The sequence below is a fragment of the Sorex araneus genome, chromosome 8, assembly GCF_027595985.1.
Source record: "Sorex araneus isolate mSorAra2 chromosome 8, mSorAra2.pri, whole genome shotgun sequence".
Taxonomy (NCBI): Eukaryota; Metazoa; Chordata; class Mammalia; order Eulipotyphla; family Soricidae; genus Sorex; species Sorex araneus.
In genome coordinates this window covers 67,923,306-67,942,541 of record NC_073309.1, presented here as the reverse complement: position 1 = coordinate 67,942,541, position 19,236 = coordinate 67,923,306, and the positions used below count along the sequence as shown (strand labels likewise).

The window sequence follows — 19,236 nt, the reverse complement described above, 5'->3', positions numbered from 1 at the left end:
ATTTTTAATTCTTCAATAAATAAGTCTTTATGCATGGCAGATCCTGGCAAGCTACTCATGGCATATTCAATATGCCAAAAACAGTAACAAGTCTCACAATGGAGACGTTACTGGTGTTCACCCGAGCAAATCGATGAACAATGGGAGGACAGTGCTACAGGACAGTGCTATAATGGATATTAGTATGGAATGAATAAGGGTGGGCAAGGCACTATAACACAGAGCTGAAGCACAATCTCAAAAATCAGCAAGTAGCAAGTATGCCTCGGTGCCAACTGAATGGCACTACAAAATTCACCTGACTCTATGTAGGCTTCAGTTTCACTTTTAGTATAAGAGGCCATTAACTAAGCAGGCTCTTGTGTTGACTGAATTACACAATATATATCAAAGCTTCTTCATGGCTGGAGTTTAATATGGTGACCTAAAATCAGAATGCCTTAGTGTTTCCAAGCGCTCACCAGAAAACCAAGGTGGCAACTGATTTCCATAAACTTCTGAACTGCTCACAGCTAGGTATGAGGAACACAATGGTGTTTCTTTCAAGTCGGCCAGAAGCCTCTAACTTGATGAAGCTTCTGAGCAGTAGATCAAATAGCATCAGTAACGGCACCAACTTTTACAAGTCTATAATCCAGGGTCAGAGCGATAGCACAATGGGTATGGCGTTTGCCTTGCACGAGGCCAACCCGGGTTTGATCCCCGGCATCCCATATGGTCCCCCAAGCACTTCCAGGGGCAATTCCTGAGTGCAAAGCCAGGAGTAACCCCTGAGCATCACTGGGTGTGACCCAAGAAGAAGAAAAAAAACTAGTTTATAATCCATCAAGTCATTCTTTAACTATGTGTGCTAAATGATCTTGGGGTGATTTGGGAACATTCCTTAGACTTCTAACTCTGATCCATACACTTTAAAAAAAGTAAATTAACTCACAATATCATACTTCTCATACCTGAAATGTACTAAGAAAAGTTCATCTTCTTTTTATTGAATTTAATTTCTATTTGATCTCATTTTGTACCAGAGAAACTGATAAATGGTATCATTTTCCTGCTCTCTTTCAGAAAGGACTTAACATGGCTTTTTGACCCAATTTCTTCCCACCTAGCCACCTTCAAAATGTCCTTCTCTTTCTCCCCACCTAATGAAAAACTACTGTCTCTGTATCACTTAGTAGTGCTTTTTGCAAGCTCAGTTGAAATTATAAAGGAGATGATACCGCTGCTGGCCAAAAAGATGGATCTGTCCAAAATGAAGGTGAGACAGTTGCAGGAACACATGGTCATTTGTAACTGACTGAAGATTACAAAGAAGAAATTAAAAAGGACACCCAAAGTTTGTTTTCAGCATCAGAATTGAACCAAGATCTTGGACAGTTTATCTAAGTCAGTAAGATATTAGGTTATTTATTGCTATATTGATGACAGTTTCATTTCAAGCTAACCCTGTGTGTTTACAGTTTAAAGGTTTAAAAAAAATACTCAAAGGTACCTTGACTTTTTTTTGTTTTTTAGAATGAATTCAATGTTGTTTTTTCATTCCCCTCAAATTTGTACTCCTGATTCACTTTTCCAACATGGAGATGGTGATAAAAAAAAAGAGACCATGACATAGACAGTGGACACAAAGTTTCACAGATTTTCAAATCCAGACAATACAATAGATTAGCAAGTAATAACTATAACAAGTTAGAATTTAGTAAGAAATTCCATAATTTACAATTTACCATGGCAGAGACAGAATTAAAATAATTAATAAAATGCCTAGTAGTTCCTTTACTGAGACAGATCTTATTTTGTGTCCAGACCACTGTATGATCTGGCCTTGTAAACTCTGTTGCTTAGCCAGCTATCATTTGAGTTTCCAAGTCAGCAAAATGGGCTCAATGATATCCACTTCCTAGAGTTATTTATGTAAGAAAACTTAGGCCTTTCCACTGCTGCACGAGCATGATCCCGGAGGCCAACTGAACTACTTTGGACACCAGCAGTTCACAGAAATGCCTTTAGACTGTGAGCTGAACCCCTGCCCCAATTGGCGCCAGGGGGGTAGGGTTTCTCTCTCCAGGATTTTCCATCTTATGAGCACCACAAAAGGGAAGTAAAAGCTTGCAGTGATGCAATTTCTGGCGGAATTTCCCCAGGACTTAATACAGAAATCCAAAACCGTGAGGGTGCGACCTAGTATCTCTTAAATGTCAGCAATGTGAAACGGTTCCTTTTTAGCAGGTCTGACTTTGGGGGGAAACTCCAAACAATAATAGTGAGTTTTCTGTTGAAATATTGAAGGTAATCAAAGTAGCAGCCATTTCTCTAGACTGTGAACTAAGCCATAGCCCCACGCCGGCTGAGGAGAGGAAATATCCTTCTTTCTGGTTCTTTTTTTTTCCCCTTTTCAGGGAGAAGTGGTGTGGCGTCCACCATATTATGAGGTCTATTAAGCAGGTATGAATTTGGTGGTTCAGGAAGGAGAAAAAAAAGAAAAAAATATGTACTTGGAACAGGGAGACGCTTGGGCAGTCTCGGGCCGGGGCCAATACAAGCGAGATCCGCTGAGATTAGATCCGGGTGGCCACACTTTTGTGTGGCTGCTTTGCTGCTGATTGACCAGGATCTAGAGGCCAACTAGACTACTTCTGGTCCCAGAAACTGCTTGCAGCCCTGTCTCTAGACTGTGAACTAAGCCATAGCCCCACGGCAGCCGAGGAGGGGAAATATCCTTTTTTCTCGATTTTTTTTTTCTTCTTGGGGAGAAGCAGTGTGGCGTCTGCCATATTATGAGGACTATTAAGCAGGCACGAACTTGGTGGCACAGGAAGGAGAAAAAGAAAGAGTTTTGTACTTGGAACAGCGGGACTTCATATCTCTTTTTTTGTAGCAATGGAAAATTAATTATCAAATGCTTCCTTGGCAGTAGGGCTGTCTTTTTTGGGGGAAACTAGAACAACAACAGTGAGTTTTGTGTTGAAATATGGAATATAACCAAGGTAAAGAGAAAATGAAGTGAAAGTTATCAGTTACACAAACGGGGGTGAGGGGGTGGGAGGGTGGGAAGTATACTGGGGTTTTTGGTGGTGGAATATGGGCACTGGTGAAGGGATGGATGTTTGAGTATTGTATAACTGAGACATAAGCCTGAGAACTTTGTAACTTTCCACATGGTGATTCAATAAAATAAATAACTTTTAAAAAGAGAAAACTTAATATAATATTACACAGCAGGTAGGGCATTTCCCTTGCATGCAACTGACCCGGGGTTCAATTCCTCCGCCCCTCTCAGCAAGCTGCTGAGAGTATCTCACCCGCACGGCAGAGCCTGGCAAGCTATTCGTGGTGTATTTGATAAGCCAAAAACAGTAACAAGTCTCACAATGGAGACCTTATTGGTGTCCGCTCGAGCAAATCAATGAGCAACGGGATGACAGTGACAGTGATAATATTTGCATATATCATAAATTATAGCTAATATTTTTTAGTAATACAGGATAAAATTTTTACCATCTAAAACCTCATCTCAGAATTATTTTTAAGAGTTAATTTACAAATACATACTGTTTGGCTCCAGCATGGAGCTGTGCGGCATCACAGTGAGTGGATTTGAGCAGCCCTGAGCAGATGCATTTGCCTCATCTATTCCAATCCTTTCTCTATCTATGTCATCATCTCTTATCATTTTGGCATAGACACTTATGATGCAAAAATGCTACATAACTATGGTTCACTAGTTCACTACAGTTCACAGGTTCACTACAGTCACAATCGAAAGTTTCCTTGAATATGGTGTAGAAGTCATTATCAGGCTTTGTACAGTACTTCTCTGTGTGGGCTGGCCACCGGGACATTCCTCTCAGAGGAAGATTGTAGCTATTTTGCATATTTAATGAAAATAATCCTAAATTGACTACAAGCATGACTTGGAAAGTTTCTTAGTGAAAAGTGTAAATCTGCTACGGGTAGTAGAAATAGTGTATACTGCAACAACCTTACCCCTCATAAATATGACCTTTCCACTTCACTGAAAATAGAAAGAAAAAACTGAAAGGAAATGACAAGAAAGAAGCAAATAAGGAAAGGGGAGCAGGCAGCTACTCTCAGCTTCTGCCATATTTTAAAGTTTGAGAAAACATCTAGGTTCATTCATATTAAAATGTTTGTCCTGGAAGAGCTATTATTAATCTATATAAATTGGAATTTGCACAAAGTAAAAAAGTTTGCAATCATGAGATTAATTTTACTCTGCTCTGATACCTATTTCCTTTTCAAAGAATTGCTAATATTCATAAAGTGTCTTCAGTGACACTCAGAATGGATAATGCATAAAGGATTGCTTGCATTCAGCATTTAATCATAAATAGAGTAAATTTTGTGTCTGCTTGTTTCAGGGCCATAGCTTACTGCACTCATGGTCTACTTCTGGCTCTGCATTCAGGAGTCACTCCTGGTGGGACTTGAGTGACATATGGGATGTTGAGAATTGAATCAAGTGTCAGTGTCAGGCCACTACAGCTGTACTATCTTTCCAGCCCCTGGAGTTACATATTCTTTCTACTGAGACCTCAAACACTGCACTATATGACTCCTAAGAATGAATTCTGATCCTATTTACTATAATTTGTTTCAGATGCTGAACTGTGGGCAGAGCCTGCACTTATTAAAAATCCCAGAATTCTTTAATTTTACCAAAGATTAAAACCTTTATCATTATTGTAGAAATGTTATTTAAGTCAAATGTTTCAACACTCTGATTTTTTCCTTCATCTACCATTCATTACACATCTTTAGGCTTTTCCAGGCTTAGGGCTGGAGCGATAGCACAGCGGATAGGGCGTTTGCCTTGCACGATGCCGATCTGGGTTCGATTCCTCCATCTCTCTCAGAGAGCCAGGCAAGCTACCAAGTATCCCACCCACATGTGCCAGGCACAGCCTGGCAAGCTACCCGTGGCATATTTGATATGCCAAAAAAAACAGTAACAAGTTTTACAATGGAGACATTACTGGTCCCAGTTGAGCAAATCGATGAGCAACAGGATGACAGTGATGACAGTGATGATGACAGGCTTCTTTTAATCACCCTGAGATCCACAGTTACAAAGTTGTTCATGGCTGGGTTTTAGTCATATGCTGTTCCAACATCTTTCCCTTCATGAGTGTATACTTCCCACCACCAGTGTTCCCTCTTCCCTCCTGCCACACACATGTTCCCCCTGTCCCCCACTCCTTGACCCCCCCAGAAGGCCTCTATGCCATCCAGAATTATGTAGCAGAAAACATTGGTACAGGTGTTCCTCATGTGGATTTTAATGAATCTTCCAGATTTTGGTGCACACTAACGTTGGCAAAGCACCAATCTCCTGAAATCTCACCTTACTCAAAGGACATCAGTGAAACAGGCTACAGTTTAGACATTAAGTCAAGACATTTCCTTTACTAACATACATGAATTCCTACACTTTTATAAACCATCATTATCTTTTTAATCTCCAAATTAAGAGCTATTCTGATTTTTATTATGGAACGACACACTTGCTTCTGGAGGTATCAGTGTCCTCAGCTTCTGAGAGCCCATGACTTTTTGATAGTTCTCTAGATGCGAGGAACAAATGTGCTGACTGTATAGTCAAAATCACACTGGAGAATTAGGTGTGATGCTTAGGGATTTAAACGGATGGATGGATAAAGAAGGTGAGGAATCTCATTCTAGTCATGCTCTCCTTTCCTAATTTCCCTTTTCACTATTTGGTCTTCTTCCTCTTTTCCTCAGGGAGCCAAGTGATTGATAGCCTAATCCAATGACTGTATTACAGCTGCCTCAACTAGGGCTCTCTTCCTTATCATTAGCAGTTAGCCTATGGTTAAATTCACAGCTCACTGCTTGGTTCAGCCCCTGAGATTTAAGGGTCTGGCCTTTAGAAAATATTTAACATAAAACTGAAATCTTGACATACTGAGAACTCAGTTCTCTGCAAGGCTTCTTTAATTAATCCAATGTACTGTACCATTGTTCTGTATGAGACTGTGACATGGTGAACTGTTTCTGAAGCTTACAGAGATGTGTAGTTCTAAATTAAACAGTCACTGATGTGCACCTACACTGATTTTTTTTAGCACAGTAGATATGCATGAATCTGTGAATATTTAAATTCAAGCTGAAACAGTGACACAATACTCTCTAGTTTTACTTTCATAATAGAACATTTTTGATTAATTTCAAGCTTGAGATCATTCTTTATGAAACACATGCACGCACACACATATACACACAGAAGAAAGAAATTTAATAATTCATTACCACTGCTGCAAAGGTAAGTTTTCTTAATATGCCTGTCAGAGTCCTTTGGTTTACTAAGTCTATCAAATATTTTTTTAGGAGCTGGTATAAACATTCATTTATTTTCCTAATTGTGAATGAAAGAAAACACATATAGTATCCAGGTAGCCATGGATTTTCTTTTTTTGGCTCTTAAATACTATTTGATTTTGTCATTTATCTGCAGGACAATAGTTATTTTAAAATCCCTAAGGAAAGGGTGCAGACCTTGATCTATGCTTTAAACCTTTGCCCTTGCTCCAGTCCATCGATGAGCTGTATGCGTCTATGAATATGGCAGCTGAGTCCCTGATGAAAAATTATGCATCTCATAAACTGCTATTCTGCTGAAATGTCAAGCCAAGGCAATGCTGTACCTCAAACTCAGCACTTGGCATTTTCCTTCTGTCTGCTTTGTTGCCATGAAGCAAACATGAACAGTGAGGATTTGTGTAGGGCAGGTAGCAGGCGAGCTTACTGTCAAAAATCTATTATTAGGGCTCTGATCTCCTGCACAGCCAACGATGGCCAAACACTGAGAAACTAGGGCTCCAGGAAAGGCAAGAGAATGCAAAAGGGGATTCTTTGTCAATCTGTACATGAATATATTCAAATGAGCATGATTTAAATGAGAATAGTTCTAATGGTGAGCTTCTCTCAACCAAACTGATAATTTATAATGAAAATTATAATTCAGTAACTTTATTTGGTATGCCTACTTTTGAATGTTATGCAAATAAAGAACATATATTTATATAACAAGATATTAATAATTTGATCATTTAAAATTATGATAGTGTAAGAATGTTTTTACACATGTAAATAACAGACTAGAATTTTTTTTGCATTCTTTTGGTAACTACATAAAAAGAAAAGGTTTGAGTAGGAAGGTTTTCCTTTTAATTATTTTCTGGCATGATTTATCTCTGATATTTTTATTCACCTAAATTTTATCTGTTGGGTTGTTATAGACATTTAAGTATTAAATATTAAACCTAAGCTCTTATTGATAAAAATTAGTACAATACATTACAATAGAAATTTTGACAGAGAGTAGGCGTGATTTTCCAAAAGGATTTTATGCATCAATAATTACGTGACTGACATAACAAAATCCATCCCATTAGGAACTACATTTACTAAAAGAATACCAAGAGTGCTTTAATATTATGTAATTGCAAAGCATTGTGTGAGAACTTAAATCAATTCTGACCAAATCTTCAGTTGCTTACATGTATGAAAATAGTTATTCAAGGAAAATGTAACTGAAACCTCCAAGTTTCTAATTGATTGTATATATTGTAACCATACTCATTATTCACAGTCACTAACAGAAACATAAAAATGTATTAACATTTATGACTGAAGGATGTCATATTGCATTTATACTTATCTGAGAATGTGAGGCTAACCCCCTACGTCATTGCATGGTTCCTATAATTCATGTCTAATTATTTTTAAAATGCTGTGCTTACTGTTCCTTTTTAGAGCTGCTATACTGATTCACAGTTGTGTAAGTTTTCTAAATTATGCACTTTATAGTCATTTCCTACACCACTCTGGTACATAGTTAACAAAAAATAGCAAATTTCTATCCTTTCGTCTTTTATTGGTATTTGCCAAGTTGATTTTACAGTGAAAACATCTCCAGGAGTCATGTAACTATAATAGCTCAATTGGAATTCAAGTCTAGGATATCACAGGCTGGTAAATTTCAGACCATCGATTAGTTATTTGTGAATGTAGGGGAATTTATAGCATATGGGATAAAAACACGATTATTTATTCTTATTCAGTATCATCTGATACCTGATTATAAAATTCGGGTTCCTGACATAGAGATCAAATATTGAAGGTCAACTTTGATAAATTTTTCAGAAGTCAGTGATACAGTTTTTAAGTACTAATAATGAAAATATGTGCACGCTGAGAATGATAGTTACTAATTTCAAACAACTACCCAAAATTTGAAACTGAGACTCAGAATTTCATCTTTTGACCAACTGTCACTGTCATTGTCATCCTATTGCTCATCGATTTGTTCCAGCGGGCACCAGTAATGTCTCTCATTGTGAGACTTATTATTACTGTTTTTGGCATATCCAATATGCGATGGGTAGCTTGCCAGGCTCTGCCGCAGTGGGCTCAATACTCTCTGTAGCTTGCCGGGCTCAAAAAAAAATTAGCAAACAAAATAAATTTTTAAAAAATCAGTTGATAGTTCAAGCTTATAGAAAACAAATTATATTCAGTCTAAAGTATCACTTGGAGGACAGAGACATAGTATAGGAGATAAGGTACTTGCCTTGCATGCAGTGGACCTAGGTTCAGTCCTTGTAACCCCATGCGGCTAGCAGAGCCTGTCAGGAGAGAGCCCTGAGCACAGAGCCTGGAGTGAGGCCTTAGCAAAGACTCACGTCTTTCTTTACCTCCCCAAAAAAGTGTCAATCATTTCAATAAATATTCCTTCTGTGCAGAAATTTCAGAATTTTTCGTGTGTGTGTGTGTGTGTGTGTGTGTGTGTATAACAAACAAGCACTAGGCAAAGGAATATCCTAACAAACTGAAAGTATTTGACCATTCTTACTAATGAAAGGGAAAAAAATAAAGCATGATAAGGAAAAACAACAAAAACTCCTTTAAATGAGTTTACCCCTTTGGAAGTTGTTTGATTTCTGAGTCTCTTGACGCCTGCTATAAATAAATAAAGGTTATCCTCATAAAATAATCTATAATAAAGACAAGTCTTTAGTTATGCTATGCAGAACTTATTTTTAAACATCACTAAAAGAATAATATCCACAGGAAGAACTTCATATGAAAATGTCACACAACAGCCAGATAACACTATTCAGATAGGTGATACTAATTATTGCAGGGCTATCTTAAAATTGTCCTTATTATTTAGGGGCAAATGTGAGGAAATAGTTCAACATTTTAAACCGAAATCTACCAAAATAAATGGAAGTATGAAAAAATGATTTACTCACTCATGGATGGAGTTTTTAAACAGTAACTATTGAAACCAATGAAATTAATGTTTCTTGCAACAAAATTAAGTGAAGAATCCACTCCCTCCCACACACACAATGCACACCAAAAATAAAATATCTAATTGTCAACTTAACTGTGGTGTGATACATTAACTAATTTGATATTTGACTTTAACAATTATTCTGGATGGATTTTAGAAAAAGGAAAGGCAGGTGGTAATAATTCACACATAGTATTTGTAATACTGATATTATGACTTACAATAACTACATTTTAACCAAAATGAACCATGATTCAGATATTATTGCTTATACATATTTCTCATACATATTGGTCTTCCAGCCACATTTTCCAATGAATAGTGCCTCAAAGTTCTGAAATTTCCTAAACATGGAGAATGACAATGGTATCTCAAGGAGATTAGTGGGGAGACAGTAGAGAAATATCTGAGGTGACTAGTTTTTAAGGTAGAAGATTGTGTCCCTAGAACAGGTGAATGAACACATGCAAAATTAGGAAGAAGGATGCTTTGAGGACAGGAAGAAATTTCTCCTCCTTTCCCCCAAACCTAGCCCTGTGTCTTTCTTCCATTGGTTGTTTCTGAATCATTCTTTATAATAGATCACTAAACTAGTGAATAGGCTTGTTCCCTGGGTTCTGTAAGTCATTTCAAGCAGTCATCAAACCTGAAGAAGGGATCCTGAGGATGCCTAATGTTAAACCAAACCAAACCACACAAACAAAACAGTAGCACATAGTAAGCACCTGAAATTTGAAGAGGTTCTGAGAATCTCTAATCTGCAGTTAATTGGTCAGAAACCTAAGAAAGAGCTGAGTTTGTGGATGGCATCTAAGAAGAGGATGGTGTTGCGACACTGGGCCCATTCCTGGTGCAACCTGATGCTATTTTTACTCGGAGGCATCCAAGTTAAGGAGAAAAGAGTTGAATATTTTGACAATAGCGCTTGCTGCTGCCAAGTGGCTGTATAAATGCTAGGCAGTCTTTCCTGTCTAAAGGTAAACTATGTTGACATGTTGATTTTCTAGTCAATGGTTTACATAGAAAAGAATCTATAGTATAGAAGTTAATTAGTAATTTTAGTTACATGAAAATTTTCCTTGTACTGAACACATTCCATCCAATGTTATGATTATGAAATCACTTTTAATTCTCTAATTCACTCTTTATTATCAGGCTATGATATTGCCAGCTGTTTATCCCACAACTGAAATCCAGGTTTATAAACTGTACCTTACTCTAAGATACTAATTATCTACCAGTGAGTTGCAAAATTTCAGTTCTAAAAAACAAAGCTTAGAATGACTAATTGGAATGAGGTTCCTAACTCCCCTCTTGTATAAATCTTAAAGAGTAACATATGTTTTTCTTTTGGTGATCTATTTGACAAAGCATATTTTACCTCAAAGTGCATAAATTTATGTACACAAACATATTAAATAGATACCTGAAAATTATGTTGTACTAAACAATATTTATCCCAATTTGTGTGGAAGAAATTCTGGCAATTCTATTTGAATTAAAAAAAATACAATGGGTTGATCTGTTTACTTGACTCCATTGTAGACTCATGATCAGGAACTAAAATTTGAAACACGTTGCTTTAGAATGTTCCAGAATTTGGGCTAGTGACATCTGAAATAGCTCAAGTGACATTTTTTAGTAGAGGCTCCATGTCTCTGATGCCAGTCTATTCCCCTTCTTAGCTAAAACGTTTTAACAGTTTATTATTACATTCTGTGATAAATTTTTTAGACTGATTGTGATACCCAAAGTATCTCACTATTTTTCCATTTTAATAAAGCATCATGGCTCAAATAGAGATTTTATACTGAGGAGAAGAAGAAAAAAGAAAAAAACTAAAGAACACTGAAAAAACGGAAACTATCATTTCTTGGCAATGAAAAGTATGTGTTGTATAGCAATCTAAAATTGAATTCTATTTAGTTTTCACATTAAAAAAATTCTATGATTCAGGTTGCTCTTCTAAATGTAGACATTCCCAGGCTATGAGAGCATACTTGGGCCAGTATTAGCACTGTTCTGTGGTGAAGATTTTTTAATCTTGCATAAATATCTGGCATATTTTTGTGTGAGTTTTTTTTTATATTTTAATAGCATCTGAAGTCCTGACAGCCATATTTGATAGAACTAGGAATGGAATTTTTCCTTTTTGATATTCTCATAATTCCTAATATTTGAATCCATTATCATTTAATACAATTTTTCTAGGCTAGGTTTTACTCTAACTCATTCTGAAGGTACTTCATTATAGAATTTGCTCTGCTCTAAAATATATTATCACTGTCTGTTTAAACCATTTTTCAAAATCTACTACTTTGAGTTAAAACAAACATGGCTTTAAAGAAAAAAACTATTATTTTTTGTCAATACGAAGAAAAGCTATTTTTAAAACAGATCGTTTAATGTGTAAAGACTTCATCTTGTGCCTATTAGAAATGAGGTACGAGCTCTTAAAAGTGTTAGGGACTTTTGTTGTTTAAAATGAAAGTTTTGCCCAAGATTAGCTGAGCATATAGCCCAAGTGAATATTTATATGTGAATTTATAAATCTTAGAAATGGAGTTTTATGGAAATGTTAACAGGCCCTGAGGTATAGCTGGACTTGTTTTCAGGTACAGCTATAATTTCCAGTGTGTGTATGCTTAAAGACGGCAACACAAAAGACTTTTTTTCTAATGCTGTAATTTTGTAGTTTTATTAGACTGAGTTATAGTATGGGAGAATATTCAGAAATTGCAGCTTAAATGAGAAAATGTGAATGGTGTTACTTATATAAAATACTACTGCAATAGTTCTTTTATTAATTTTTAATGTTCAGCCCCCTCTGTGACCTCCTTTATTCTCTTGCTGTCAACATGGCAGGCTGGAAAAATTGAAATGGGCTGACAGAAAACATAGTGCACGTTACAGCCCAAATGGAGTCTCTCAACTCCATTCTGTGGCAATGCTAACACAGCCACCCATTATTCTGCATTATAATATTGTTTAAGGCCCGTTTGATAGCTCCTGGTAAAAGAGAGCTGTGTCTACATCCTGAGTAGATGCTCAGATGCTTGCCATCAGCTTTTCTCTTTTTGACATTGTGGGAATGGCGTTTGATTAAAAGCTGAATTTCATCTTTTTATTGTTTTAGTTACTCCTGGCTCATAGACACATCTCATGCTCTCAAAATTCAACTCTGCAGTATGGACAGTGCTTTATTTGTGTCTACACAGGCTCTCTCAAATGCAGAGGTTGGTCTGAACATTGGGACACTGGTAAGTTAGGTATATTTACCACTGTCTCTGTCACCAAGGAGACTAATCCCCACACCAGTAAAGTCAAGAACCTCACAGCATTGTCTCTGCAAGACCAAATTACTGTTATCACAGTAACGAAGTATATAGGGCAAAACTGCTGAAGGGGACTTTGGGATTAAAACTCCTTCTGTTTTAAATGCTACTGTTTGATGAACAGACTGCCAAGGTGTGAGGTCTGCAATATCTATTGAAGCTATCAATTGATGTTTTAATGGATCGGTCCAAACAGTTGTGAAAGCAATCATTTCTTCTGAAAGGTAGATGTCAAGACTCCAGGAAGAGTGGAAACTGTTTCAGACTATGAAAGAAGGGACCACAAGCAGCATGCCTCTCTTTCTCTTCCAAGTCCCTGCTATTAGTTTTTACTCGTGAGAAGACAATGGTGACAACAGAAATTCTGAAGTAAGCAAGAATCACAAGAGAATGGAACTCATGTAAAGCACCATCTTTGGGATCCTATCATTTTGTGCAACCTGTTATTTAAGCATTTCGCATTCAACCTGTTACATTTGGTATAACTATTCCAAATATTGATTGGAAAGAAACTGTATGAAGTTGAGACTATACATTATTTTAGTTTGCAACACAACCTCCAAGTTTTTCAGTAGACTCCAAGGATTGGATGTCACCTACCGGACACTCCTCCATAAGTAGTTCTCTTCCCGAGGCCCACTGCTGGCCAGGGTGTACCATCAGCTTTTAATCCCATCAGTCCTGAGACAGTGTTGGTGGCTGTGACACCATCGGCGCCTCCTATGAAAAATACATCAACAATTACCTGTAGCTCTTAAAGGCACAATGGTTAGACTCCAGCAAACCCCCAACACCCCAGTTTTTTAAAAAAGCTGAAATCAAACCCACAGTGTGAACATTTTCTACCACTCAAATGCATCCACTAATTTCTTTCCTACAATTATGTTTAAAATTTAGACATAAAGACTTTTAATTGCCACCCCTTTTTTCAATTATTATGCAGATTTGTACATTTTAATTATGTTTCTGTCTTGTAATTTTCCAAATAATTTACAATGTCTTTACAAATCAGTATACAATTTCCATTGGATACTTACAAACATACATGATTTGTAAAATCATACTATGACAGCATTATTATCCATTCGATAGATATTTTCGAAGCGTATGTTTGAAAGAATCTAGCAAGCTCCCTGTGGCGTATTCATATGCCAAAATTAGTAACAATGATGGGTCTCATTTTCCTGACCCTGAAAGAGCCTCCAATGTGGCACCATTGGGAAGGATGAGTAAAGAGAGGCTGATAAAATCTCAGGGCTAGGACGAATGGAAACATTACTGAGGCTGCTGGAGAAAATCGAAAATCAACGGGATGATGATGATGATGATGTTTAAGGCAGAGTACCAGACTCTATTAAATAGCAAATGAACTCAGAAGAGATTTCACCTTGGGGAAACTGCTATCATTTATACTTTATTGAAACTTTAAGGTGCTGTAGCAATAGGGCCAGGTTAGGGCGTTTGCTGTGCACACAGCCTACCCAGGTTGGATCCTTAGGATCCCATTTAGTCCCCTTAGTACTGCCAGGATGATCCCTGAGCACAGAGCAAGGAGTTACACCTGAGCACCACAGGACATGGTCCCCATAAAACAAACAAAAGCTGCAACAACAAAAAGTCTTAATTGTTACTGATAGATGATAACAAGTGCTTTGGATGAACTTTATAAGGTCCTTAATTGGGAGGTGGTTTGTTGTGACTGTGCTTTTGTTTAACAGCTATTATGTATTACAGTTACTTATCCAGAAAAATTATAAATGTTCTGTCTTTTTCCAGACTAAAATGCCAACCCCAGTTACTAGCTTCAGTCCAGGTATGAGCTTAGTGCATTTGTGAAAGCAAGTGCTCCATTAATACTGTTTAATACTTCATATAATACTCCAGGCAGACATGCCTATAGATTTGTGGATAAATATACTGGGTAGGTATGACTGCATAATTCAGGAACCCGCCAATTTAAATAACCTTGGAAGCATGATTTTCTCTTACCTTCCTTTGCAGCCTTTGCGATGCTTACGATATCAGTGACATTTGGGGTCAACTTGGCAAAAAAAGGAATCCGAACAGCTTGCCTCACCCAGCGGCAGATGTTGCGCACCAGCTCTGGATCCTGTTCAAATAAGTCCGTTAAATATAGAACATAATTAAAGAATTGGGATCAAATGTGTACTGCAACAACAGCAAAGCTGGAGATGTGCAAGACAAATCCAACTTGACAATGAGTTACATGATACATTTCTCAAATTCTTCTTCAGTATTACACCTAGACTCATTAGAGAACTAAGGTTAACACACTTCAAGTCAACTGCAAATTCATCACATAAAGGTTAACTTCCTCAAGGGAGTCTTTGGAAAATGAAATTACAGAGAGCCAAATGGAAGAAAGTGTTTCTCACTTCCAATTAAATAATATCAGAAATAAAATATAAAGTTTTGGTGCTAAGTTCGGACAGCATTACAGAATTTCTAGTGAACTCCCTGGTAGCGCCTAATAAAAAATATTTCAAACTATTATAACTTTGGACGGAATGGTATCCCATCTGAAGCCTGTGGTTTTAATTATTGGAAGAATATATATTATTGAAATATATTCAAAACTTATTAAATGTAATTATGACATAGTTTATATGCTAATATGTAGTAATTCAGTATTGGAGTACACAAGAAGTGATCAGTAATTTTATTTTACTTCTAGAAATGTTATCTTGATCTATGCAGCATTTTTCAACATTAATTTACTTGAAAGAATTGATCAAATGACAAATAAAATATCAAATGCTCATTTTCAAAAGCAAGGAACAGACATTTACCTGTTCCTGTTTCTTGTGATTTTTCAGGCTTCTGTTTCCACATGGGATAAGAATCATTTAGAGGGCAATCATATCTTTCCATTGAAAATAACTTAGCTGTAGGAATGTTCTTTGCTTTTTAACACATACAATAGTCCTTTTTTTTCATTACTTTTAGTTCAAAATTTATTCTGACAGGTACTGATAATGCACTTTGATAAATTACCTTAAAATATGCAACAGCAATTCATTATTGAACATGGTAATGTTATCCAAGAAAGTTAAAATGTTTTTTTGAATAAAAGGAAAAGCCAGAAAAATACAGACATATTCAAATGATGAAACGGTAGGCAAGTATATTATTTGTAATTAGTATTTTCATATGTAATAAAATTGCTTTTTGCATTTTAACCTTTGAAATTATTTTAAGATGAGATTTCTAAAGTTAAACCTTTAGAAAGAACCTTTTCACTTATGTGTAATGTGTCTTGATCTGTCATTCTGTATTAATCTACAAGTGAGGCATTTGTAAGATATTACAATGAGGTGATTTCTGTTGATCATTATTGTCTCCATTCAGCAAAACTAACAATTTTAACAAGAATCTTTGGCTTGTCTTGTTCTCTTTTCAGAGCAGTAATTTCTTCATTAAACATAAATATTAAAAAAGCACTATATGGAATGCTCTACAGGGCATACACTGCATTATGAATAGTAAAATCTGGAGACTTAGCTGTACAAATTCTAACTCATGAAAATGGAGATCTGCCCCTGCCCATGCAGTGTTCATGAAATATTTATAACCACTGCATTGGCATTATGAAGGCAGTTGCATCTTTGTGACTTTCATTTTTAAGTTATGAATTTCCATGGGACTTAGCCTAGAAATGACAGTAACTCTAAATGATATGAATTGCATGTCCTTTGTGAAAGCTCTCTTTAAGGTAGAATTTGACAATAATTTAAAGATCACTTGAACTGCATAACGCAAGTTGCCTGATAAGAATTAGCAAAATGAATTTAAAAGATTACTTGATTCCAATGGAGTAAACAGTAGAAGCCTGATCTAGGTTTCCAGTGCTCTTCAAAACTAATAATAACTGCATCATCCTAAGTTACTCTGAATGTTTATCATACTTATTTTGTTAACTGATCAGTTAGAAATGAATGGATTTTATTTAACAATTGTTAACCATTGTTTAACAATTACTCCTGGCAGTGCTCGGGGGACCATATGGGATGCTTGGAATAGAACCCGGGTTGGCCGCATGCAAGGTAAACGCCCTACCCACTGTGCTATTCCCCAGCTTCTAGGAGATTATTTTATAATTTTATATCAACTAGAAAACTGGTGAAACTAATAATATAATAATTTAATTTTTATATTATGGGAACTAGAGGAGAAATAACTTCTCAGTTTTTTAGTTTCCCCACAATTTTAATATGAGTGTTTAAAATCTAAGAGCAATGAACAGTGTCTCTGCATCTTGACCTTCTCATTTTCTAGTGACAGCAATGCATGACACTGCCTGTCTTAAAAACAAGTCAGTTTTAGAATCTTACTGAAATCAATTGTAGAAAATGTTAAATTAATCCCCAATCTTCAAAACATAAGATATTATATAAAGATATCATCTCCTAGAAAATTAGAAACATTAGCATAATCCATTCACACAGAGTTAAAAAAACAGATATTTGGGGGCTGTTTTACTACTGTAGGAACACTACATTATAAGCACAAAATAGAAGAATGAAAATGCAGTACTCTTAATATACATCAAAATATAGACTATATCTAGGTTTAAGAAAAACTTAGATATATTTAGGTACAGAAAATATTTTTTCATTTTTTAAATTTTTTATTACAGAATCACTGTGATGTACAGTTACAAACTTATGAACTTTTGTGTTTGCGTTTCACTCATACAGTGATTGTTTACCTGTCCCTCTACCAGTGCCCATCTGATAAGGGGTTGATATTAAGGATATACAAGGCACTGGTTGAACTTTACAAGAAGAAAACTCCCAACCCCATCAAAAAATGGGGGATGAAAATGAACAGAAATTTTCTCAAAGAAGAAATCCGAATGACTAAAAGACACATGAGAAAATGCTCTACGTAACTAATCATCAGGGAGATGCAGATTAGAATAATGAGATATAATTTCACATCACAGAGACTGGCCCACATCCAAAAGAACAAAAGCAACTGGTGTTGGCGTAGATTTGAGGAGAAAGGGACTCTCCTTCACTGCTGGTGGGAATGCCAATTGGTTTAGCCCTTTTGGAAAACAATACGGACGATTCTCAAAAAATTAGAAATTGAGCTCCCATTTGACCCAGCAATACCACTCCTGGGAATATATTCTGGAGAGGCAAAAAGGTATAGTAGAAATGACATCTGCATTTGTATGTTCATTGCAGCACTGTTTACAGAACATTTTTTAAAGCATAAAGATCCAAGAAAATTTCTTTACAAAACATGGGACAATTTCCAAGAAAATTATGGATGATTACTCCCAAAAAATCCTTAACATTGTGTTTGAAAGTTAAATTCACAAAAAGTACACTTGTACCACTAAGAATTCTACTTCTCTTCTTATTTGTATTAATAATTTTCATCTCTGGGCTGGAGAGATTGTACAGGGTGTCAGGCATGTGACTGTGTAGAATAGTGGATGCTGTGATCCTGGTTAGAATCCCAGGCATCACACATGGATGGTCCCCTGAGCAACACCAGGAGCCATTACATCTGTGTACTCCTGTATACAGAGCCAGGAATAACTACTGAGCACTGCTGGCTGTGCCGCCTCTGACCCCACTGCCTGTAAAAATAATGTCTATCTCTCCAATCAGCACAGCAGGTAGGGCGTTTGCTTTGCATGCGGCTGACCCAAGTTCGATTCCTCCATCCCTCTCCAAGAGCCAGCAAGCTACCGAGAGTATCCCTCCCGCATGACAGAACCTGGCAAGCTCCCCGTGCTATATTCCATATGCCAAAAACAGTAACAAAAGTCTCACAATGGAGACATTAGTGGTGTCCACTCCAGCAAATCGATTAGCAATGGGATGACAGTGACAGTGACAGTGATCTCTCCAAGCAGCGACTCTTTCTATATATTCATGTGTGTGAATTGTTAATACCTGTTATTCTCTCTTTTACATTTATATCATCACCAAAATAAACTTAAGGAAGAATTTGGGATTTTTCTGAGGGAAGTATGGTACAGCATCAGGAATGAACTGATCATCTTAATTCTGATAACTAGTATATCTCTGGTTGCACATTGAGGGGTCTTTACAAATACGATGCCTTGCTGATTTGAGGCCCTTAAAATAATATCTCCATTGTAGGAAAGACATTTCAACCAATTACCTAGGGCATCAAAGCTCTTTGTTTTCAAGACCTGTTCAAAGGAACAAAGGAAAATGAGACTGTGAGGATTTCTTGATAAGCTAAATTGCAAGTAAAATTTTGACTTTAAGAAACATTTCTCTTCCATTTACTTGGTAATTTTCACTCAGTACATTTCTATTCAAAATGGTTTTTCTAGAAGGTGGCATTTCAATGAATCCACTGAAAAATTTTACTTGTTATAAAATGCTTTCCACTAGGGTATACTTAAATCTTAATTCACAAAATACACCGTGAAACAGCCAGCATTTTTATTATGTCCACTTTTTCGATAGAGACAACTATGGTCCAAAAGATCAATCTGAGCACCTACTTCCCTTCCTAATTCTCTTTCCCATTTTCATATCCTAAACC

At 36.5% G+C, this 19,236-nt stretch overlaps 1 protein-coding gene across 1 annotated transcript in view; it reads right to left on the bottom strand.

The window, feature by feature from the left end:
• The window catches only part of DPYD (dihydropyrimidine dehydrogenase), a 980,594-nt gene that overhangs the window by 263,123 nt on the left and 698,235 nt on the right, over positions 1 to 19,236 (bottom strand). Inside the window, exons 17-18 of the mRNA XM_055145227.1 lie at positions 14,668 to 14,788; positions 13,279 to 13,398 (exon numbers count right to left, since the gene is read on the bottom strand). Coding sequence (XP_055001202.1) covers positions 13,279 to 13,398; positions 14,668 to 14,788 — 241 coding nt within the window. The remainder of the gene's footprint in view (positions 1 to 13,278; positions 13,399 to 14,667; positions 14,789 to 19,236) is intronic.